This window comes from Nematolebias whitei, chromosome 11 (assembly GCF_014905685.2).
Source record: "Nematolebias whitei isolate Nwh7 chromosome 11, NemWhi1, whole genome shotgun sequence".
In the NCBI taxonomy this organism is placed as follows: Eukaryota; Metazoa; Chordata; class Actinopteri; order Cyprinodontiformes; family Rivulidae; genus Nematolebias; species Nematolebias whitei.
This window is the reverse complement of record NC_056508.1, coordinates 34,471,900-34,498,029: the sequence shown is the minus strand read 5'-3', so window position 1 is coordinate 34,498,029 and position 26,130 is coordinate 34,471,900. Positions and strand designations below refer to the sequence as shown.

Sequence of the window (26,130 nt, the reverse complement as noted above, 5' to 3'; positions counted from 1 at the left end):
CCCCACACACACACACACACAAAAAAAAAAACAAACTTGGAAATAAATCATAACTAAAATTTGTGAAATGGCTGTAAAAGTATTTGAGAAATTCTTCTGTTATTATAATGGCAGGCTGAGCTTTACTTTCCCAAAACATCTTTTTAGTGCACCATCATTAGTGTAAACCATCATATGGATCATAACAGATCATTTTTTCACTTCTGTTAATTTTAAACCATTCACAAATAAAGATGCTGTACATAATAACTTTCCACGTGAAGAAAGGTAAAGAACCTCACTGGACAAAAAGCCTGTTAACAATCAGCTTTTGAATGTAAACTGCATGTTAAATGACTGCAGTTGTTGAGGGTAGTTCTTAGCTTTAGCTTCAATTAGGTTTTAAAACTGAAAGCAGGACACACCACTTTTTATTTAACACACTCTACGTCTAAAACTGACGACAACAGCCCACGCGTATGATAGGGACTGATAGATTTTACCAAAGCGCAAGAAAATTAGCAGCTCATTCTCGGTTCCTTTGTGTGGGGTGACTTCCACAGACCAGTGAAGAGTAAACTAGTCCAATTACATCAGAAAGTAGCTGTCATCGGAAACTGCGGTCCAACCCAGTTTAAAAAGTACAGAGCAGTTTTTCTTCATTCTCTCCGTCACATCTCACATGGTTTTACTTTTGGAAACAGTGGTAGTGAAATGTAACTCTAGTTCTTTAACCTTTCTAAGGACTAAGGATAAACATTTTACAGCTTGAAAATAGAAAAATATTTGATTATTTTAGCAGGTAATGGATAAGGCCAGTTCAAAACAGTGCATTTGATCTAAAATGATTGATGATGATGATTTCATTTATGATAGACTGCTGACATCAAAATTAAAGTGCTTTGATGGCAAAAGTGGCTCTTGCATACATTTTTCTGTCACATTTAGTGGTAAAAGAAAATGAATGCATGGATTTCCACTGTCTCTTTAACAACACACACACAAAAAAATAATAGATACAGAAAGTTTCAATGCTTTGCGTTACAGTTAGTTAATCTCTTCAAGTCATAGCAGATGATAAATAGTATTTACAAAGATTTAAAAATGAATATGTGAAATGGATGTGCTATTATACAAATCTATATGTTTTTCTCGCAATTGGCAATGTTAATCCAAATGTAAATAATTAATTAAAGAGTTAGAAAGCACAATGAGCTTGCTGAAAACAAAAATATATATATATCTAAATGTATAAAGATAAGGATTTTCTTATGCTCTTTTCAACAGTGTACAAGTCACTGTTTTAACATTTTAACTGTTAATTTCCTAACTTGCTTGTAAAGTTTATTTTATGTAAATTTCCCTCCAAAACAATCCAAAATTTGTTTTAGTTTTTTTTTTACATGTATTCGCATGTGGAAACCCATGTGAACACATAATCAGATGAACATGTTCACTGTGGCTCAAAGCCAAATGGGAAAATGTATTTACCTTTTTTTTTTTTTTTTTTTTTTAAGAGATTTATCTTTCTGTGCTGGTTGAAGCTCCAGTTTTTTGTTTTTTAACATGACATTTTTGGTTACCATTGGGCAAATTTTTTTTTTAAATGACAGCAGTAAATTGTTTCATTAAAGACTTAAGCACAGCTTTCACACATTGCCTACAGTTAGTCAGCTATCTAGCACACAACAACTAAAGACACTACATGTGCACTAAAATACTGTAAATGCTCCAAACACATAAACTAGCTAAAACAAAAAGCATTCCGTTTCCTAATCAAACACAATGATTTATTCACACTACAAAGCAGATCCATGCACACCAAGAGAATCTCACCACAAAATAAAAGCACACTATCTTGGCTAAAATGGGGTAAAAAAAAACAAAGCTTAAGCTAAGGTTTGCACACTACTCTTAAGCACACAGCGATTACCTAGCTCATTAAATGACGAGAACATTGGCTTCCAGGTTGATCCTGGGAAAGGCCACGAGTGAGTGGTTTGCTTTTAGAATGGAAAGGAAAAACATTTGTGATTTGTGACCAATTTGTCTTTCCACTCCTCAAAAAACATTTTCCATGTTGTTGTAATATCTCACTGCTGTTGCCAGAAAAATGCATTTTCAAGGAGAGAAAATAAATAAATAAATTCCTAATCATCCATCTGCACTTTAGCTACAGCTCACCTGTATTCTAAGAAGGCATCATCATTCATTCCTTGTGACTCCTCGTCAGGATACAGATCCTCCTTCTCTTTCACTGCGAGAAATCAAGAAAAGAAGATTGAGTACAAAGCAGCACCTCCATGCTTTTAGTAGCTGTAGCTTGATATTACACATCTACAATATTTTAAATTAAATCTATTATAGAGATGAATAAATGAATTAAAAAACAACAGTCCACCTTTTCATCATATTTTTTTTCCTGGTTTTACTGATTCATGCACACAACATATTGAAAAAAAAGTTCAGATTTGTAAAACTTTATTTAGTTCTTGAAAAGAAAGAAGAAGAAAAAAAAGAGCCCCAGAGTGTTTTTTGGAACATGTAAATTTGATGTTTTAAGCACTGCTCAAAGTCTTTAAATGGAAAGCCTCTCTTCTGCATGTCTGCACAAAGTGCCATCAGATCCTACGGTAAATACGCTTTAAAAACAGCTGCTTTTCAGGGAGACAAAAGAAGGGATTCATGAAAAGAACTGGATGGGCTATGGGAGAATCCAAAAGAAGTCGATGAAATATTCAGTACTCCACGTCGAAAGCTACCGCAGGCACAGAAGCGTAGCAACTATAGTGGAAGAAACAGGGAAATAGACAGAATAAAGGGAGACTTTGCAGGTACAAACCATTGTGAGAGAGACTGACTCTGATACGAGGCAGCACAAAGATAAAAGGGAAGAGCCAGGAAAGCTTGCACATGTGAGGGGTAAGGGAGTGGAAGGGAACAAAGTCTGCTGACTCTTCTGTGTCTGGCTGGGCAAAAAATGCAATCACTTAGGCCAACAACCAGAAACATGAATTACTATAGCTGTAAGCAAGTGTAAGAAACTGGGCTGGGCATCAACCACCATAAAACAGTTGGCGTTAAAAACATAACAGATAATCGGAGGCCATTTCCTAATCTGATTTTAATCTGAAGGACCATTTTCTTAGCTGGATTTTCACTCCACAGCAAAACAAAAAGGACGCTATGCAAGGCTAACTGACCTTTTGCCATGGACAGCGTGTCTTGTAGCCTGGGTGGCGGCGTACCTGCATATTTGCCACCTTTGTTTTTTCGCACAAAGCATGCCATGAGCGCAACAAGGGTGAGCAAGGCCACAGCACACATGGTCCCGATGAACCAGCGCTGAGTTGAGTCGTCGTCCATCCGACTGGCTACACCTGAGAGCAGGAAACAAGAGGCAAAAAGCTCAAGGATTAACTGTACACACTGGCAGTCTTGAGCATGAGTGATCCTCCTACTAATGTATCTTAGAGTAGGAGCCAAAAAAAAAAGGATGTTTTTGCGATGCATTACACTCACATTCACTTCAGTTGTAACACACTTTCTCTTCTGATAAAATATTAAATAGGAAGAAAACAAAATTTGTGAAAAAATTTGTACATTCACTATAGTCAATAAATCACAGTTAATCAGTCAATGACACATGAAACCTCTACTGACGGGAACGCCCCTCACCTGTGACTCGTGTCTGGATAACATCCTCGAAAATGCTAGCATTATCAAGCAGTTTCTTGGCCACGAGCCGTATGGTGTACAGTGTTCCAGGTTTGAGCCCATCAATAATGTGGACATTTTGGGAAGTGTTTACCGCCTCTGAGAAGTGCCAGTTACCATCACCTAAACAACCAAGCACAAGGAGTAGTGCACAAGGAGCAGACATGTCCATTATCAGCTCTAATGCTAGCAAAAACTGTGTGGATGAGTGGTTGCCAAGAAATAAATGCTCCTTAATCTATCAATCAAATGTGTAGCACTGCAAATAACTTTAGGTACATCATAATAGATTTAGAGAAAAATAGTGATGATGAAAGCAGCCAGGGAACTTGGATGTATATTTTCCTTGTTTCTATACCTAAAACTTAACGTCACTTAAAGCTCCTATCAATGTTTAGCAAGTCAGGGACAGGAAAAGTAGCTTACGGTTATTCATATAAGCCACATAAAGCTGAAAGTCCTCCTGCTCCTCTCCGGTAGTCCAGCTGATTTTAGCAAAGGTGTCACTCACGTAAGAGCTTATGTTCAACAGAACTGGAACTGATAAAGAAAGAAGAAATAGGAAGAGGAAAAAAAAAAAAACCAGACAGGCACAGAGAAAAGGGGAGAGAAGGCAGGAAAAGAGGATTAACAGAGGCAAACAGGATCCCCCGTAGCTTGAGAACAGCGCTTCTTGCAAAAAGCCCTTTAAGAAGACAGTTCAAAAGCCAAGTATGGGCCCCAAACCTAATTGAGTGGAGCTGGATTTGGGGCTCATGAAGAGTAGATATATAGACCTTAGGAAGGCTTGACATCTAGTCTTCAGTCTGTATTAAGCAAAGCTGACATTTCCTGACAACCCCCCCCCCCCCCCAAGCAAGAGCAGATATGACAACAGATTGAAACGATTCCATGTCTCAAGCTTTATTGTGACTAGAAAGTTCAGATGTATCAGGTTGAGATCACATAGCTGTGAATGTGTGGGTGTGAGCCATGTACCTAAAGGAAAATGAGAAGAATTGCCCGTGATAGAGCTGGGAGCAGATAGGGAGCAGTTGGGATCTGCAATGAAAGAGAAACTACAGATGTTAGATTTCTGCGACAATGCTGTCAGTTCTTATAGAGCTACAGACTACATGAAGCCAGACATGTTAGAGCAAAAGAGGGAATTGTGCTAATGGCAGGAACAGCAAAGATGGCAGGGAATACGAAATGGAAACAAACCACAACACTCACAAATGCTTTTGTTTTTTCGTTCCCCTAAAACTATACATTCAAGTGTTACCAAGATTTTGCTCAAACAAACCACGACGGACAATTGTTTTTTTAAGGCTACAACCAGCTACAGCAACATCACGCCTACAACCTTGTCTATCTGGAGTAGCTGCATGAGCTGCAGGCTGCGATACATACTGTTCTGAACAGGGGCCACAGCTGGAGACCGGGTCGGATCTTCACAGGAAAGAAAAGAAAATGAAATACAGCAGAAGATTACAGATACATGGAGCGCCAGCTTCAAGGTTTATAGGCACCAGTACACACATGCTCACACACACCTGCGCGCACTAATAAATAACCGCCTGAACAATATATTTTTCTATAGGGATGCTTTAAATTTGGAGGTTGGTGGGGAGCTTTACTGCTATATGTGCTTTTTATTGTTGGACAACAAATTTTAGAAGCTGTAATGTTCCACAGGTGAATAATTAAAACAGATAAACGTCTGATTTATTTCAATTTGTCTATCAGTTGGATACATTTTGGAATAAATTCAGGGAGATGTAAAAACAAAATATTTTTTTTTGTTATAGATTAATTTAATTTGACAGATTTTTATCAACTAAATTTGCATTTGTTTTACTCATCTTATTGTCAAGCATGCACATGATGTGCACAGTCCAATTTTACTTTGAAATAAAAGGTTTTGCAGCTCTTCAGAGTTCAGCACGTCTTTGCTCTGACTGATGAATAATGTGATGATTACAAATGAAACCAGAAGTTGGCTGTTGTAATTATAACCTAACTTTTCAGTTTAATGCTATATTCAGACTAATAAAAACAAACTGGTGATGATGATATATGAGGTGATAAAACCAATCAATTTATCCCTGAAGGAGCTGCCTTTATGTTTTGTGACTTTGTTGTTTGTCTATAAAGCAAAACTTTCTCACAAGGTTTTCCAAGAAAAAATAAATAAATTATACGATCTACTTTTTAATTTTTTAACGCTTTCCTTTTGCCATTCTTCATGCTTTAGCCAAAATTCCTGCTTTTGTTTTCTTTTTGCACATGAAACTTCTCAAACAAATACATCTGGGCACACAAAAATCAGAGTGAAATGTAAAAAGAACACTGCAGATCCAAAGATCACTCATTTATATGCATTCATTTTGTATCAGCGTCACTCCATTTCTCCACGTTTATGGCCTTAGATTTATTGATGCCCTGCTCTGTGCTACTTGCATCCATAAATCTCTGCACTGCATTGTGACTAACAGGCCCTGAGGACAACTCTTTGAAACAGAACTATTTTATCCCCCCCCCCCCCCCCCCCATCAAGCCTCGGCACAAACTCATTTACAAATGATGCATCCGAAGGCTCTCAGGCTGGACATCAACCGATGCAAAGAGGCTCTACATCTGCTGGGGTTTACAGACAAATATAAAGTCGTCTGTCTTCTTATTCTTCTTTTATAGCTGACATATATATTTTTGCTTGCTTCCTTTTAGGTGATTATTACATATCCAATAATTTAGAGACAATCTAAACAAAAAATACACCTTCCTTCTCTTGGGGTCATTGATCAGAGAAAATCCATAGAGCCTAAGTGGATGAAAGTCCTGATTCACATGATTCACGCAGACCTTTTTGCAGCTCCACTGAATCATGAGTGACAAAGCAGCATCTAGTGTCATCTGTTAGCACTCAGGGTACAGGATGGGGATGATTCTCAGCCACTACCACATTCAATTTTAGTTCAATGCCATTCAAATCTAATAAGTTATAGCCACTTCTGTTTTGGCTAAGGTCAGTATGTTGTGCCACCTTGAATTAGGTTAAGTCCAAAGTTAATCCAACATAGATGACCATCCACTGGTCCACTTTCTTACAGTTTCATTAAAAATCTGCCTAATGGCTCTTGAGATATTTAGCTAACAGACAGGGTTGACTACAACCGTTAGGGAATTTTTGGTCAAAGGTGGATGTTTTTAACTGGGAATGTTAACTCAGCCATGAATTATATGTTTGGGTCAGCAGAGAGAGCTGGATGAGGAGATGGGTGAAGCTGCAACGTGCAGCTGGCTCAGAGAACTCCTCCGAGTCCGTGAGCTCGGCTGATAAGAGTATAAAAACAAGCTTCACACACGGCTCGCAGCAGATACTTGTGACTGATCTTCGTGTGTACTTCCTGTACATCTATGTCCTGAAAATATGACTTGTAAATGAGTCCCTGATGCTCACTGAGACTAACCTGTATAAATAAAGGTTGATAAAGGTTGACTGAATAAGGAATGTTGCTATCACAATAAATGAACACAAGCATGAACACACACACACACACACACACACACACAGGGAAAACACTTTATCTTATGCATTTTGCCTCTCAGAGGAAGGAGGCAAGTAACAAAAACAGAAGTTGTTTTATTGATATCCATCCAGCAAGCCTCATCTGGCTGATTGCTGCTAAATATACTTATATATGCACATATTTTCCTGCATAATTGCAGTCATTCTTGTAATAGGAGTGAATTATTTTTCCTTTATAATGATCCACCTGCAGAGGCGGAAATAATTGTTCTGCTTTACAAGTACACAAATTCTTGATTAAAACAAGGAAACTATTTTGACTATATTTATAAACATTTATTTGTCCAATACTTTCAGTTTGAAATAATTAACACAAGATTGTGGTTTAAAACTCTTTTTTTCAATATACTAATTTCTGAATATCTTTTAGATTTTGTAAAAAACAAACAAACAAAAAAAAAACTAACTGATACAAAGAGCAAATAAGCCAACACTTTGTTTGCTTCTTCATTTAAATTTTTTTTATTTTTTTTGCAACTCAAAGGGCATGTAGTTTTAGTGTTTAATAGATCCATATCAGTCTCATAATAACATGCACAAAAGTGATGTTAATGACTTAATGACCAATATAATGTTTGACTTTCAGACAGAGCAGAAGGAAAGCCGCAGGTGGCTGAAAGTAAACTGACTGCGTTATAGCTCAGCGGACTGGCTGCAGCACCACAATGATGGGTTTGCTGTCGACAAAAATTGATCAGAAATTGGTAAATCTTGAATCTATTAAAAATTTTACACCACCACTACAATTAATAATATCCAGTCCAATACATATCAAATTCAAATTCATGTATTTGTAATTTTAATTTGTTTTCTGCCACACTTTTCCCTTCCCACAGACTTCCCACTGAGGTGCCTTGATACAGCACTCTGGGAACAGCCTATTCGTTCAGCAATTGCTTTCTGTGTCTTACCCTCTTGCTTGAGGGTGTCAATGATGGCCTTCTGGACAGCAGTCAGGTTGGCAGTCTTACCCATGATTGCGGTTTTGAGTAATGAACAAGGCTGGGAGTTTTAAAAAGCCTCAAGAATCTTTTGCAGGTGTTTAGAGTTACGTTGTTGATTCAGATGGTTAGGTTAATAGCTTTTTTAGTGAACCTTTTCATGATATGCTAATTTTTTGGTACAGGCATTTTGGGTTTTCATGAGCTGTATGCCATAATCATCAGTATTAAAACAATGAAAGACCTGAAATATTTCAGATGGTGTGCAATGAATCTGAAATATATGAAAGTTTCATTTTTATCATTACATTATGGAAAATAATGACCTTTATCACAATATGCTAATTTTTTGAGAAGGCTATATATATATAAAAAAAAGATGTTGGGCGAACGCCCTGGCGGTCAAGTGAATTTTCCAACTGCTTTCATTGAAAAATGTACAGCTTCACCTGTTTAAACGCTGTTTATGGAAAACATTCAATGAGATCCAATAGTATGTAGATGTAAAAGAGAGTTTAACAAATGTTTGTTCTATTATATTTAGTTTCTTCATGTCTTCTATAAAGTGTGAGACAAAAAGTGTAGATCTTGAGGAAAAAATGAAGGATTAGTCTAATATTACATGGTGGGAGAATCAAACAGTGCATTAACATGAAAGTTATTTCTGTGTGGGGTGTAGAAAACAAGATTTTCTTTTTTCTATTTATAGGCTGAAGAGATGACTAAGATCTATAGAAAGGTCTTTTAGATATCTGTATCTGCACTTAGTCTTTGTGCTTCAAAAACACTTTTTTTTTTATTCTCTAACCAAAGCTAAAGCAAACATTAGACCCACTTCCAGCACTGATTTAATCTACTTACCTTCTACAGACACAGTTCTGCTCTCCTGGGCCTGCGGAGGTCCACAACCTGCTTGAGTGCAGGCGCTGAGGTGGAAGCGGTAGAGACTGCCCTCCTTTAAACCCCTGAGCTCCCAGTGCGTGATGTCAGCCCCAGTGATGTTCGTCTCCCGGGAATCAATCACCTCCAGTGACGTCTCATTTACTACAAACGAGAAAGAAAGATGTCAGGTCAGTTTAGATCACACAAAGCCCACGATGAATCAAAAAAGGGAAGAAAAAAAAAGTCTTCACTGTTGGGTCATGTTGTATGGTAATGCAACACAACTATAATGGGGGTCAATGTTTGAGAGAGAAGAAAAAGGCGAAGAGATGTCATGCTAGATCATACGGAACGTGAATATGGGAGATGCAAGTCGTGACAGGTAAGCTGAGGAGGAATACATTAGGATGAGAGCAAGGAAGATGAAAAACTCAAGAGGATCAGGGTGTAAACAAGTGGCGATGAACAAGAAAGGACATAGTGGAGATGTGGAAAAAGAGCATCAAAACAAATGAAAAATTATGAAATATTAAGGAGTGAAAGCTGTAAAAACAAAGTAAGAAAAAAAAGACAAATATATCCAAAGAAGTACCAGGTGGGAAGCACAAGTACTGTAGCAAATTATATCACCAAATATGATACATCAAAGTAAAATGTGTGTGTAGAATGATGGAAGCCGCACGCTTATTTCTTATTTCAGCCACGCTCCGTGATGTCACTCCTGCGCAAATGATGGGAAAAATCAGGTGAAAGTTGACGAGCCAAATCTTTCGTACCACATGGAACAAAACGCTGTATGTTTTAGTTTTCTGGTGACAACAGATTACTCATTCATTCATCACACAGCTGCTTTGTTAAGTGCAGATTGCACGCATTCCGTAGCACAGCACGTTATATTTTATTTATGCAACTAAGTGTGAACAGAATTTAAAATGCATGTTGGTTAAACAAAAAAAAAAATAAAAAAAATCCCATTCAAACACCTACAAATCACACTGGTTGGGAATAAATGTGTAAAGTCTGACATCTGATATAGAGGAGAATGGGGGATGGGGGGCGGTGTAGTGAAGAGCTGGACAGACTTCGTGGGTGCAGATGCAGGAGGCGAAGGGCTGTCTCTGCATTCACATTTCACACAAAAGACTTCAGAAATGTCAGCAAACGCGAGTGCAGGCTTTGAAAACAGAGATCATAATGAAAGCTTCCTCGCTCACTCGTTCACCTCAACAGTACTACAGGATAAAGGCGCTTTCTTGCACGAGGAGAGATAAATGCCAGTAAAATTTACACAGGTGGCACAACCAGCAAGGGCTTAAATGTTTCTCCTGTGGAAAGAAAGAAAAAAAAACCTGGAGTCCAGGCAGAGATGAGATAAGACACAATAAGGGAACTGTTGCACCACGATCTGAAGTGGAATGCACAGTGTGGTGGAGCGTTCAGTGTTAAACAGTGCCACCAACTGCCTGCCAAGATAACACACAGGGAGCAAAAAAAAAAGCAAGGCACAGAGGAAGTTTGTGCATGTGGACTTTTAGATTTTCAGGATGGGAAACAAACCTTCTGTAAAGATAAGCTGTAAGATCGCAGGTCTGCCCCCACCACATCTTCCTCCCTCTGACATTTTCCTTTCTTACTTCCCCTCTACTAACAACACAACACCCGGGCTCACAGTTCGCCCACAACACTTCACACAAAACAAGAAGCCCTGAGCTACAATAAAGAGAAAAGTATTAATGAAAAAAAGTCCCATAGGTTCAAATATCTGAAATGGGTATATGAACAGGCTGTGCGTGTGCGTGTGTGTGTGTGGACATACAGAGGTGATGCAGCAGGAAATAACCAGACAGGATGCCATTTGTCACCAGCGGCGGTCCCCACACCAGCAGCACAGAGTTTTTCTGAGTGTTGGAGGCGGTCAATATAGGCACCGGCTCTGGAACTGTAGAAGAACAACATAGCAAAACATTTACTGTCTTGGTGACACTTAGCAGCATCAACAAGAATTACAGTGCACATGGTCATCATCAGGGCCAGGCATAAGCAAACCAAGTGGCTGCTTAGGGCCCCGGGGCCACTAAGTGGAAGTGGAAGCACTGGTTTTAGGAAGTTTGTGAAGTACTGAGGAAGAAGTAACAAACAGGTCAAATGTGTGAGTAAAGGTTGCTTAATATGTATTAGTTCATTCCAACAATTTTCAGTCAGGTCATCTGGACAGTTTCTTTTTTTTTTTTTGTGCTGAAACTTTTCCCAGTTTCACAGGTATACAATCCACATTTCACCACACACACACACAAAAACAAAAAAACAAAACTGTCCAGATGACCTGACTGAAAATTGTTGGACTGTATACCTGGATTATTGAGCATGGACTTTGTTGGTTTTGAACCAGTTTGACATGACTGTTGACGAGGGAGAGGGCCGGCACCGGAGGAGGGGGCGTGCCAAAGACACCATCTTAGCACCAACATAACTGGTTTGTTCCACTTTGGAGTAAGCTGTTGGGGGAAGAATCAGTTTTGTGTTGTGTGTTTCCGTGACTGATGAAGCCTTCCGGATCGAAGGCGAAACGTTTCAGCACAAAAAAAAAAGAAACTGTCCAGATGACCTGACTGAAAAATGTTGGATTGCATAATGGTGTTTTTTTCTTCTTATGTTATTTTTAGTACCACTAGATCGCATGTGTCGAACTCAAGGCCCGTGGGCCAAATCTGGCCCGCCGTAACCATATGTGTTTCTCTCTACACCCTAGATGGCCACAGAAACAGAACTTCAAGATAACAGTTGTGTGCGTCAATATTACTTTATCAGTCAAATCAAATCAGTTTTTATGTTCATAATGCCAAATTACTCAAACATGAAATATTTAATTTTTAGAAGTAGTCGTCGAATGCAGAGAAAGTTATCTTCTACCTGTTTGTTAATAGGTAGTTTTATCAATACATTCTTGAGCCTGATGTGGCCCTAACTGAAAATGAGTCTGACACCCCTGCGACTAGATGATATGAACATAGAGGATAATGTAAAATGGGCTGTCAGAGGTGCAATGAGTTTATGTTATGTTGGTGAATGATCTGATCATCTGACTGTTGATTGCAGTAATCCACATTATTAGCAGAAATAGAGGGCCCCAAACCAAATCTTGATTAGGGCCCCATGGAGGTTTGGGCTGACCCTGGTCATCATGATTCGGTAAAGGGTTAGAAATAATGCCAGAAAAGAATCTAAAAAATAAAATTAACAAACCACAAAGTAGGCCAAATCAAAGTCTATTCTTTAGAGTTTTATGGTGGCTGTGATGAGCGGAGAATTTTCCGTCTGTGTTACTTCTCCAACATTATCATTAGTGCCTAAATACAATCGCAGCTTCACCTCTGAAGCTCAACATCTACTTGAGATGGCACTAAGAAACTGGGGAACACTGTAAAATGGACCAAGTGAATGAGCTCCTTCTGAATGTTGACCAAACAACGAAGGTTGACTTTACAGACTAAAATCTTAAGACACAAGTTATTTTTGCATTTTGTGCCTTAAAATGGTCAATGCAACATTTTTTTGCAGCTGTTAGGACATAAACAACCCCAGTCCACCTATATTGTGACCTGGATCTACAATCTTCCTTCATTTCATGGGAGAAGATTGTGATCCCCTCAGAATATAGAACAATTTCCATCTATCTTTTTGGGGAGACGGGGCAGTTAATGGCCTTGTCACCTCTGTTTAGGAGCTCGACTCTGCCAAACAAACCGAGGCGAACGTTGCTTTCTGCCCCCTTGCTGCGCATGCATCTCTGCAATAACACTGCAGAAAATCTTGTCCTGAAGAATCATGATGGAGGAGGTAGAAGATGTGGAAAACTGCAGGTAATAGAGTGTGCACCAGAACAACAGATGGGCCTTACAGATGAGCACAAAGAGGAGATGAGCAGACTATATACTGAGGAAATTCAGACTAACCAGTGTTAAAATTATCACACATTCTTTTCTGACACACTACTACAAATAAATAAATAAATCTGTATCTTTGTTTTTTTTTCTCAACAATCCTTTGGGATGCGATCAGGATGTTACAAACTTTTTTTTTGGGGGGGGGGGGGAATGCATTATTATTAAGATGTCACATATCCACTAGAGTGGACATCATAAATCCATTAATGCGGAAATTAATAATGAGATAATATTAATCTATGGCAATCAATGTGATAATAAATGTGTTCCGATATAAATTCTGTAAATGACAGGCCTAACGTATGTGTTCAGTAAATAATTTTCTTGAGAATACAAAATCCAGCTGAGCACTGAAGTTAAATTTCCTTCAACAATTTGCAGAAACATTCTCTGCTTCTGAAAATGTATTCATTCCTTTGCTAATTGAAAAATACAGAACCAAAATTATTAATAAAATGAAAAAATTATAATAGCCAGTATGAAGGACATATTAAACACTGTAATAATAAGCTCAAATATTGTTGCACTGCTTTCGAAAATCACTGAAAGGGTTTTAAGAAATTCATACAAAAATGACTTCATTGTAAGACAAAAAAAAAGCTTTTTTTCTTTCTGCAAAATCTTCTTGTGATAATAGACACCATATTATTGTGAAGGGAACAAAAGACGTTCCCTGCTCTTACAAATTTGCTATAACTTTGAGGACTAATTGTCTTATTTAGAGCACAAAAGAGAGTTAGCTCAGTTATATGCAGGAGGTGGGAGATCTTAATTTTTTACAAATGTCCACTAGAAGAAACAAATTTGAGGTAACAGGAAAATATTTATGACACACTGTCTGTGTAGCTGCTCTTTTGGTGATTTACTTTAATAATACAATAGTTCTTATGATATAAATTCTGTTGTGATTTGTTTAAACCATTTTAAACTTGGGGTATAAATAAATCTAACAAATAAAAAAACTACATCCCATACATGTATGAAGATTTGTGCAAAATATATATCTTTGTCTATGTTCAATAGGCATACTTTTAATGTATTGGAGGTTTGATAACAGAAAAATATGTCCATCAGTCCATCCATATGTTCAGCACACTAATTGTTTTATTTGAATTAGACTTCCCACTCGTCCTTGAATTGGCCAGCTATCTCAAACTTCTCCTGGTTGTTCATGTGAACGAGAAGCTCCCCCCCCCCCACTCCCATCGCTCCCCTCGTGAGGACATCTGTGGAACTGTGTCAGAGTTGAGCCGGCTGATAGACACTGTGCCATCTTTATCAGGACTATAGAACTTTCTGGCAATGTCCTCTGACAACTCACTGCCCTCGTCGGTCTCCTCATGCATAAATGTATAATGTCATCAGTATGTTGCTGCTTTATGTGCCGAGGTCATTTTTTTGCAACTTTCACACTCTGTCCTGTTTAGGACAAAGTGCAAGATTTTTTTTTAACACCTCCACTCCCCCTCGTGTTGCTTTTCCTTATCTGAAAAAAAAAAAAAAAGGCTGTACCTCTCGAGGCCGGTGGCCTCAGTCACCTCCGTCTCCTCATGTTTGTTTGTTTGTTTGTTTATTTATGTTTCTCTCGGACGGGCTGTACTTGAATGTAATTTTGCTGGGCTTGACAATGCAATGACAACAAAGCTGATTCTGATTTCTCTTCACCTAGCTGTTGTGTCACAGAAATTGCAGATTCAGGAGGGAAAACCAGACTTCTGTCTTCCCAGAGACAATCTTCATTTCTGAATTTTGTTTTTTCCCTCTGGGTTTCCTCCCAGTGTGACACGTTCAGAAAACCTCCAGAGGAAGGCACCCAGGAGGCATCCTGACCAGGTGCTTGAACTACCTCAGCTAGCACCTTTCAGCATGGAGGAGCATCAGCTCTACTCAGAGCTCTCTTAAGATGCCAAGTCTCCTTACCTTATCTTTTCAGGCTGAACCCATCCACTCTACTGAGAGAGCTCATTACAACAGCTTGTATTTGGAATCTTGTTATTTTATTTTATTATTTCATTCATGACCCAAACATTATGAAAGGTAAGTATTGTAATCTGGCTTCCCTGCTTGGCCTTGAATAGGCCAGTTATCTCAAATTCTCCAAGATGTTATGTGAATAATGATGCTCTTCCCTTCCTCCTACCCCCCTCTCCCAAGGACATCTGTGGGCCTTATCAGAACTGAGCCTCTGATAGACACTGTACCATCTTATCAGAACTATGGAACTTTCTGGTAGTGTCCACGGACAACTCACCACCTTTGTTGACATCTTCATGCATAAAAATATTATGATGTCATTGTATGTTGCTGTTTATGTAGCAATTTTTTTTTCAACTTTCACACTGTGCCCCAGCCAGGACATAGTGTGAGATATGATTTTTTATTTTATTTTTTATCTCCTCCACTCTCTTGTGTTCTCTTTTCCTTATCTACTTTGTATGTCTGTAACATGCCTCTCTTGTAAATGAGTCCTCAAGGCTGAATGGGACTAACCTGTATAAATAAAGGTTGAACAAAATGTAATGTATATTTGTAACCCACACCAGACCAATGCCCCCATTACTGCAGACAAGGCACTGACTCACTGATTCATCTCTCACTCCATCCTTCTATCACTTGTATGGTACCTGAGCCCCTTTTCTTTAAGACTTGACTCACCCCTGAGCAGCAGGGAGAGTTTCATCATTTTTCATCGTTGAGAAAAATGACCAGTCTTAGAGAAAACAAAATAACTCTTGTCTAACTGTTGAAGATAGTTAGACTCCCAGCTTTTAATCTCAGCATCTGAAGGGCAGATAGCAAGACAGTAAAGAGAGATAAAGTCAGGAGAAATGGCATTTAGGCTTTAAGGATAAGCTGCGAGAACATAAAATCAATATGAAATCTGATAGAAAGCCAGAGAAGTGAGGTAAACACGTGTGTAAGAATACACAGCAGCATTTTGTTCAAAGATGGTAACACACATGTCTTACTTCAAGTCTGATTCAGTGTTGAAATATTTTGGGGAACACTTGCATCAAAACAGGGTTCTCCGTTTTATGTTGAAATTTAACTTTTTGCAACAATTTTCTTTGAAGATTGACAATGTCTCATTTTTGCACCCTGCCCAGTAAAGTGTGGGGTTATCTGGTGTATGTATTTGTGTCATCTCACCTCCCTCTGGAGTACCGAAGGTGACTGGGTCACTCTTGGGCCCTTTTCCCTTCTTATTGAAAACATTGACGGTGAGTTTGTACTCTGAGAAAGGTTCGAGCCCCGGCACCATCACATGACTCCTGTCTCCAGGAAAAGACATCGAGCTGGACCTATTTAAAATCTTGCCGGGGTTCAGGAGACTTTTGATCCTCTGCCAGTAAACCTGTGAGGTGGTGGTATGTAGTTGGAAGGTTGATGGAAAGACAGGAAGAGCAAAAAGAACAAAAGAAACATCTGGATTATGAAGTAGCCACTTCACACTCTTCTATTTTACAATACGACAGTGCCACCTGCATACTTCTAAAGGCAATGTCCACACAGGTAACCGAATAGACTCACTTAATTTTAAAAAAGAAGAAGAAATTATACAAAATTTAATGAAAATGAAATGAGTGATATTACTTGTTATCTAAAACTCCAACAGGCAGCCTTTAAAAAAAACCCACCAGATGTCATACTGGAGCTGAAGAAACATTAAAAGCTATGGCCTGTGGTACTAATGGTACTCTGAAATGCCCTCAAAAACACATAAGCAAAAAGGCAGGTCAGCTGGTATGATTTTATATTAAAAATGTACAAAATATACAATGAAAAACACATTTCCTGCGTTTTTTTTTTTTTTACATTAATAATACAATATGCTTAACTTATAATTCAACCCTAAAAATTCACTGTGTGTACAAGAACGTCTCATTGTTAAAACTTGTCCAGCACAAGTTGTGTATATCCATTTCTGAACAGTGTTCCTCCAATAGAGTTTTTGCAGCAGGGTAAAGGATAAATCATAGTGAAACATAGGTTTTACAGTTTTACAATTAGAAAAACTCTGTGCTAAAATAAAGTGACTAGCTTCAGTGTTAGCGCCATATGGGAACGTTGCTATAAAAGTATTTCAGATTACCACAGAACTGAAAGCACTTCCATATAAAATTAAATAACAGATGTGTTGCTGTCAAAATCACACAACAACTGTATTCAAATCATCCCAATCAAAATATGGCTTTCACAAACCAATAGAGTTGCAAATTTGTTTTTTCACAAAATGCAAGTTAAAACTTTATTATTATCTCATATGTAGTGCATTTTATAATATATTTAATCTAAGCAGATTTAAGCTACTTTGCTTTAATTTAGTGTTTTTATATGTTTCATTATTATTTTTAACCTATGTGTCACACAAACACTTACATTATAACCCCCTAGATGACCTCGCACTGTGGCTGGAGGAACAGGCGTCCAGCTGACTAACACCACAGTGGAGTTGATCACCTCGACCGCGACGTTCTGCGGTGCTGCAGTAGGTACTTAAAAAAAAAGAAAAATGCACAAGAAACAAAAATAAAAGAACATGAAACAAGTTAAATAAATAGGCAAATAAATGTAGCTTAGGTAGAATTTTTTTGCAAGTTTCATACATACACACACACACACACACACACACACACACACACACACATACACATATAATATATATGAATGTATGTATGCACACACACACACACACAAACACACACAAGTACATTTTCTATTTAAAGCTACATAACTCTAGATATCAATGTAAATCAGTGTAAGTGTACAGAAGCACTGAAGATAAAAGAGAACCAGCAGAGCTTCAGTATAGGCTTAAAGCACATGGTGAGTTGGGATCTATAAAATCTCCAACAGCTTCTGACTCAGCGGTGGAAATTTGACATCTCTCTCCTACACAAAGGTCATCTGACACCTGCTAGATTTAACAGTGCTGGTGTTTTTGTATCCTTCAGGAGGGTCAAAGGGGAGGAAAAGTCACTTCTGCACATCTGAACAGGGTTAAAACCTTGGGTAAAAGGAAATAAATAAAGAAAAGAACTTAACCTGACACATTCTCCTGCAGACAATGCCAAATGACAACTGAGGATGCAGTCAAGAAGAAAAATAGCACATTGAGTTAAGGAGGGAAGAACAAGCAGATGGGGCAGATAGACCACGGTATGTTATTTAAGCCAATTCAGCTGAGTGTGCGAAAATGTCAAATAATAAAAAGGTAAATAATGACAATACTGTAATGACATTTTGTTTAACTCACCATCTTCTCCAGAGTAACCTGTGACAATTTTAGGTTCTGGACCTGAGCCGAAGCTGTTCCTGCTCTGGACTTTGATCTCGTAGGGAATAAAGGTGGGGGTGTCCTTCACGACAAAGGAGGGTCTCTGGACCAGGTGGACCTCCCAGTCATCTTGTACCCCCAGTTTTCTGTAGCTCACATTGTATTCAAGGCCCGGGCCATTGTACTCAGTCGGCAAGAGTGGCTACAAAATAAGAAGGTACAATTAACTTAGAAATGACAAAAAAGTCATTTAAAACATAATAAAATTAAATCATTTCTTACATCCCAGCTGATGTCCATTTGATGAGGAAGGTGGCCTTGAATTTTGATATTTTCTGGGTTTCTGTCTGGTGCTTTGAAAAAAATTCATCATAAAAATAAATCAATCATTAACATTCTTTTTAGAGCAAGGGTCGAGCTTCTGACCTTCAAATAGTGTAAAAGACATGTAATCCCAAATATCCTTGGCTGAACTATACAAATGTTAATTCAAAAGTAAATAAGGCCAAAATGTTAACACAATATATAAATTCATATTATGCTACCTTGACCCCCCCATGACTAGTGCTGTAATATGCTAGTACTAGCTAACGTAATTTCCAGACATGCTTTGAACACCGCGGCTTATGCACAAGTACGGCCTTATGTACAAAATTATCATTATTTTTTATTTAGTGGGCATGGCTTATAATCGGGTGCGTTCAATAGTCTGGAAATTACAGTATTTTGTCTTTTACTTGATTCTTTAAGATTATTTTAGGACTTCAAACCTGGTCTTTTGTGACCCAGAGTGGGGTTCAGACCCTGTCTTTGGAAACCATTGATTTGAAAAGCTTAAAGTAATCTGGTAACTGCACTCGCTGGATGCATATTTATACTGCTGGTATTCTAAAAGCAGCAGCCTGACAATAAATAACAATTTCCTGGTTTCAGTGACCTTAAAATAATTACCCCTGACTGCTTCAAACTATCATGGGGAAAGGCTGACTTTTAGACGGTCATAATGTGGGGATAAAAGGTTCAAAGCTGGATTCTTTAACAATCAACAGTCAAAAAATGCTAATAAAATAAAGCAGGTCTCACCAGCAGGGGATGTTGGGTATCTCTCAGTTGGCTCGCTGGGTGGTCCAGGTCCAATGGCATTAACAGCATACACCCTGAACTGGTATTTAAGATTTCCCTGAAGAAAGAGCTCAGCAGTTGCCTGGTTACCAGCAACTTTCTGCAGCTCCTTCCACCTGCCAGCTTCCCAGTGGCTCTCCTCATACTCCACCACAAATTCTGTCCACACACACAGGAGACAATTGCATTCAGCCATACAGCTAATAGTCACAGCTGATAATAGGGTAAAATAGTCATTAGTCTCTAATAGGTGTGTAATTAAGCACTTTCATTCATTACCAAGAGACAGTTATTGTAGTTCTGGTCAGGAGAGAAAATTCTCACTCAGGACTTGACTATTTGTTGACTTCTTCCACAGTCCCCATGCAACCTTTAACCATACCTTTGTCTCCTGGCTAATTTTCAGTCAAAGTTTACAAATTTCATCATAAAATACTGTGAAACTTGCAGGCATGTCATAGATCCCAAGGCAAGTTTTAATTTTACAGAAGTGGGTCTTGGTTGTACTTGATACATGCAAACGCACGCAAGCATGTAGGTGGCATTACACACAATCTCGCTGCTGCCGTCACATTTTTTTCTTATCAACATTTTGATGGCAATGTGCCAAGAAATCCAGCAGAGTTAAAGGAAAAGGTAAGAACGAAGCTGCTTTTCCACAGAAGGTGAGATGTGATGCAGATAAGAAGACCTCCTCTCTCCACAGCTTTGCTCACCTTGTTCATTTGCACTGAACCACGTGGCCTGCAGCGTGAGCTTTCAGATCTAATACTGATGTTGTGCGATCACATGTGTGAAATGAAACTCACAACAGATGCTCCCTGGCATGGCATGGTTTACGTATGAGAGGAGACAAACACAACAGAGTGTGCAAGCACACACATGCGAAGTTTGCAAATAGATATTAAGTGCTGGAAACCATATCAGGGAGACGTGTGTCTCATTTATGTTTCAGTAAAGGATTTAATTTGTTTTCTGCCTCAAGGATACAAACCCTGTATTGAATGATGGTAAAGATGTAAACAGCACTAAGGTTGAGACTTGAACAAGTGTATCTGAACATCTGATCACTTAAACTATGAAAAATATGAAACTGAGTCATAATCGTGGTCATATTTATTGGTAACTTCAGTTATTCTGTGCTTGTTTTGCAAAACAATTTTATCAAACATTTAAACATGGAGGGCAGCACAGTGGCTCAGTTGGTAGAGCTGTTGCCTCTCAGCAAGAAGGTCACCGGTTCAAATCCCGGTACGGGAACTTTCTGGGTGGAGTTTGCATGTTCTCTCCATGCGTGTGTGGGTTTTCTCCAGGTACTCCGGTTTCCACCCACAGACCAAAAACATGCATGTTAGACTGACTGGAAACTCTAAATTGTCCCTAGGTGTGAGAGAGACAGTGAATAGTTGTTTGTTTCATTTGTCTCTATGTGTCTCTGTGATGGACTGGAGACCTGTCCAGGGTGTCCCTCACCTCTCGCATAGTGATTGCTGGATATTAGAGCTGTCATTTCTAACCTGAACCCGGAGCCCGGCTCGGATTCGGACTGGGCCGGTCCATAAGAATGTGCTTAATGTGCGGGCTGGGTCAGGCTTTTGATTGCGTCAGCGGACGTGCGCGGCTGACGATCCAATATATGGTAACATGGCTTGCCATACTGTCACCTGCCACACACGGCCATTTGACCACGAGCTAACTGTCCTTGAAAGAGGTAAAAAGTTCAGTTAAGTTTCAGATGGACTACTGCCAGTGATCCATCGCCCGAATGGATGTTCATTCAGCTGCTGCACTTAGCGGACACGCGTGGCCGATGACCCAAACAGGTGACATCCCAAGATATCCGACATGTCAGAGCAGGGTCCAGTGCACGCAGAAGAAGGGGAAGCATTTAATACGCTTTGACGTCCATGAAGGGACAAACACCCCCTCAGTCTGCCCCGTTACTCAGCCACGCACATTCAGTTACCGTTAATAACAATATAAGCAGTCAAAGCTTAATTAATAATGTGCGTGTGGGGGTGGGGGGGGGTGGGGTTTCGGACCTGTAATTACTATTAATTTATCGGATCGGGTGGGGTTCAAAAATGATGACTCCGGGCTGGGGCCAGGTCGGATTTTTTTGGACCCAAATGCAACTCTACTGGATATGGGCACTAGTGACCCCCGCTACCCGAAAAGGAAGAAGCGGGTAAAGATGGATTAAAATATACAAATATATAGAAAATATATTAATTCATAAAAACGTGTTGTTTATGTTTAGGCTGCTCCTTTCAGCTTGGGTCACCATAGGAAATAAACTCACATGAAAGATCTCACAGTTGTATTAGGTCAGATGCATTTCCTGAAACAAGCTGGATTCAAACCTGCAACCTTAGGATTAGAGAGCCACATCACTGACCTCATATTTAATAATAGATTAAGTTAATATCACGGTAAATACAATAAATATTATATAATTCATGTATTCATGGCAGTTTTGTGATTAAACACTACCCAACACAAGGTTTTGTTTGCATGTATATATCTGACATAAATACGTATTTATACATTTCAATATACAGTAGTACCTCATTTATGACAGGGGATCTGTACCCTGAAACCTCCCTATAAGTTAAGAACCACAAAGTAGGGATAGTACCGGTAGTACAAGTAGTAGTTTACTTTAGTATACATATATAAATATAACGTTTATCCTCTAGTGTGGGCTGCACAGAGGTGCAGCAGGTGCTAAATAATTTAAAATAATTTATTTTAAATAAAAATTCCATGCCGATCGTGCGGTTCATCCATCAGTCAGCCATTTGTGTGTCATGTCCAAGCTTATCTTGAAAAACCGCGATAGAGCGAGTCTGCAATAAACGAACTGCGAAGTAGCGAGGGACTACTGTATTCATAAAATAAAACTGAGGATAAGATGCTTTTCCAGCTGCTTTAATACGATTCTAATTTATTCAAATGAAAAGTATAAAGCATCTTATGTAGATTTAAAAGTACTCTATAAGTATAAAAAACGTAAATATGTTGTCAAGTTTTTCTATAAATAAAATAGAATGTAAAAAGTTTACCAGCATGTACTGTTTTTGTAATTCCATCATTATAGGTCGTGAAGTAAAATGTAACATCAAACTGAATGAAAAAGTAGAGAGCACAAGCAGCTGCTCCTGATCTCTGGTAAAAGTGCGTTCTCCATCAATTATTCAGCACTCCACCTACACACCCCTCCCCCATATCAAACTTCACATACTCCACTTTTATTTGGTTCAAACTTTTACCTGTGATAGAGCTGTTGTGATCACTCCCAGGTACCCAAGACAGAACAATATTCCTCTCCTCCTTGATGTCAGATATCTTTAAACTTGTGGGAGCATCAGGAACATCTGCAACATCAGTCGTTAAAGGTGCACAAAGTGTAAAACCTAAATGCATGGCCCAAACAAGAAATTTACCAAAACAAAAAACAATCTACATAACCTTACCTAGTACTGTTAGTACGGCAGTGGCGGCGTCCTCGTCTAGATGTGTTTTGGCGATACATTTATACACCCCCTGATCGCTCAGGTTCACGTTCATGATTCGCAGCAGGCCACTTTTCACAACGTATCTGCACACAGAGGAACGTTGCATTGCAGCATAGAAACAACATGAAGTTAGCTTCAAATATTTGAGGTAGAGTTTAGTAGCAAGGTTATAAACAATAAATATCTTGCCTGTTGTAGATAACGCTTTGAACAACATCAGATTGGAGGAATTGAGTTTAATTCTGAACAGCTAAGCAGAGGATCAAAGAGGATTGCTGCTCTCTTACAAAGCTCCAAAAAGACAAGTGTCATAACATTCCATACAAATTCTATAGTTTATAAACTGATGTCAGTTTTATATTACACTGTTAATCCAGAAGATTAGATAGACAGACAGACAGACATCTGATCTGCTGCACCATTTGTGCTACAGCTAGCTGCTGCTGCTATGTCCACTTACAAATAACCATAAATTGCTAAACAAGATGTTTTTTTAAGGTTGGAGTTGTTGGCTTTATGGTATAAAATATGAAAATTACCAGTAGTCCATAACAATACCTGACTAATAATCGTTACCCAAACAAAGTGTGACGTTATTATTAGTGCTAAACATTCACTTCCCTTCATCACAACAGACTAATAAAAGCTTTTGGTGGCTCCAAAGCTTTTGCTTCTGATGGAGTCAGTGAATACGGTCACCATGATCAGAAGCTCAACGAAGGGTTTATAGAAACACTACCAAAACAAAAAGCAGTTACCTGGAGTTTTCCTCAGAGGGGAGTAAGATTTCCTCCTCATCCTTCCTCCACAGCACCTCAAAGGTGTCCTGCAGACTTTCATCATACTCTGCCTGACACGTCAACTGGGCCAAAGTCCCACTGATGATCTGCATATCTCGCGGTGGATTAACTATATTTGTGGGGTCTACAGGTAAAAAAACAACATAAAAATCAGAGACAGACCTTAAACAGATATAATGACGATGATGTGTCCTATTAAGTTAAAGCCAGAAAAATAATCAACCCTAATCCCAACATGCTACAAATAACATACATAAAGCTGAAGTGACTCACTGTAAAAATGAGTCTCCCAGTAACTGACTCTTTGATGGGAGAAATGACTAAGTGTTTAATTAATCTGTAAATGAGCTTAAAACTGTTTCAAATGCTCTTCCATCACATCCTTGTTTTTGCAGCATCTTTTAACAACAGCAGTTAGAGATTAAGTTCAAATTGAGATACTAAGATGTTAGATTATTCAGGCCGACCCTGTTTTTTGGAAAAGGAGTCCACAAACACGCTGCCTCGTTTCACCAGGTTTCATATCATTTTGTGCTAAATATTAATATCCAAAGCAGTTAAGTCCAATGACAGTGATTAAAGTGATACAGGAAGTGTGTTGCTGACATACCTTTCACATCCAGCACAGCTGTGAGAGTTGACGTGCCCTCTGTGTTTCTGGCCACACAAACATAATTCCCACTGTCACCTTTTTCTGTGCCGATAACGTTCAATGCTTGTCCATTCTCAAAAATATGGAATCGCTCCCCTTCAATAGCCGTCTCCTCTTTGGTCCTATAAAGAAGAGTTTAAAACTGATCATGAAGAATCTACAAATTATCTATTATCAATAAAGCAGATCAAAAGGCATTTCTCTTTGCAGAATAAATACAAAGTGAATTGGAGCAGAGTTCTTTCAGATAATTCAGTTTTAAGCTAAGCTATTAGGAAAGTAATTTAAGTTAGAGTGAAATAAAATGTGATTAGAGTGATTGACTGTTAATGAAATGTCGAATTTCATTTAATACAATCAATCATTAAAGTGTTTTTGCAACACTGAAAGCATTTTCAGACCCTATTGATTTGCTGTCAGACTCCAGTGATGTGTCATAGGAATGAGAATTTCAACGACAGGAAGATGATTATCTAATTAGACAAACACCAGACTGTAAGCAGTAGACTCAGACAGGAGCAGAGTGGGATTAATGCACGACTCTCTCATGTCTTACTGTGTATGTGTTACTGCAGTTAATTATGTAACCTGTTTATATATTAAAGCAAAACACATTCTGCTTACCAGGAGATGTCAGATGGTGGAGAGCTGAAAACACTGCAGTTCATGAGGACGCCCCCTCCAACGATCACCTCATACGTCTGGAAGTTGTTTGTCAGAATGAGAGGAGCCATGTCTGAAAGCAAAGTGAGGGATGTAAGACAACAAAGATGTGAAGTTATAAAAAGCAGAAACACTATGAGCCTTTTTCCGATTCTGTTTCTTTGGAGGGTTAGGTTTGCAGTTTTGTCTGTGCTGTTCAAACACATCATGCTCAACGTGAGCTTCCATTGGGGTTAAAGTGATAAAATATTTATTATATATGTTATAAATCAATGCCATCCCATTTATTTGGATTATAAGTAATTTGGAGGAATGTCAATTTATAGACAAAAAAAACAAAACCTTTTAAAGTGAGAAAAAAATCTCTTGTAAAGTGAAAATAATGAACTCCCAAGTCTCTAAGAGCATTTCTGATTAAAGTATGATGAGTTTCTGCAGACAGTGCAGGCCCGACATCTTTAAATCTACTCACTCATGACCAAGACGTTTATGTTGGCCAGGATGCCGCCATGACGGTTTGAGGCCTCACACTGATAGACGCCGCTGTCCTCTGGCCCGGCTTTATGAATCACGACGGTGTCATCGAGCACTCGCCTGTTGTTCAATGGATCCTCTGACAACACGACGGGAAGCCAGTTAGGGTCACACAACCAACAAGCCAATCAGGAGAAAGGAAAGCTGGTTTTTAACTGCTTACCATTGGAAAAAATAATGCAAGTATTAACTTTTAACTATATTTTATCAGCACAATCTTTGTAACGTCTAAATTGTTGTATTGTGATGTCACTCTTGATTTTTAGTAGTGGGTAATAAAGCTTGTTTAAGGGCGTCTCCTATTTATTTAATTAGCATATGTTTTAGCCACTCCTTACAAATTCAATCAAAAGGCTAAGTGGTGCAAGTAAGGGTACGGTTAACAACAGAAATTTGACTAACCCTGTCACTGAAACCATTGGACTGTTTGATCTTAAAAAATGATTTCTTGTGGTGAAATTTTGAGCATTCAAACTGCTACGAAATGGTCAAACTTGTGGTACATTCAAGAGAAGACCGCTTTACTTTA

General features: G+C 38.7%; 1 protein-coding gene across 1 annotated transcript in view; it reads right to left on the bottom strand.

The window, feature by feature from the left end:
• Positions 1-26,130, bottom strand: part of chl1a (cell adhesion molecule L1-like a) — a 38,260-nt gene that overhangs the window by 4,286 nt on the left and 7,844 nt on the right. Inside the window, exons 10-28 of the mRNA XM_037684921.1 lie at positions 25,540-25,680; positions 25,029-25,140; positions 24,363-24,526; positions 23,711-23,876; positions 22,911-23,035; positions 22,707-22,811; positions 19,396-19,593; positions 18,595-18,665; positions 18,292-18,514; positions 17,415-17,530; positions 16,185-16,389; positions 10,907-11,029; positions 9,070-9,252; positions 5,089-5,127; positions 4,675-4,737; positions 4,123-4,236; positions 3,658-3,819; positions 3,183-3,359; positions 2,164-2,236 (exon numbers count right to left, since the gene is read on the bottom strand). Coding sequence (XP_037540849.1) covers positions 2,164-2,236; positions 3,183-3,359; positions 3,658-3,819; positions 4,123-4,236; positions 4,675-4,737; positions 5,089-5,127; positions 9,070-9,252; positions 10,907-11,029; positions 16,185-16,389; positions 17,415-17,530; positions 18,292-18,514; positions 18,595-18,665; positions 19,396-19,593; positions 22,707-22,811; positions 22,911-23,035; positions 23,711-23,876; positions 24,363-24,526; positions 25,029-25,140; positions 25,540-25,680 — 2,560 coding nt within the window. The remainder of the gene's footprint in view (positions 1-2,163; positions 2,237-3,182; positions 3,360-3,657; positions 3,820-4,122; positions 4,237-4,674; positions 4,738-5,088; positions 5,128-9,069; positions 9,253-10,906; positions 11,030-16,184; positions 16,390-17,414; positions 17,531-18,291; positions 18,515-18,594; positions 18,666-19,395; positions 19,594-22,706; positions 22,812-22,910; positions 23,036-23,710; positions 23,877-24,362; positions 24,527-25,028; positions 25,141-25,539; positions 25,681-26,130) is intronic.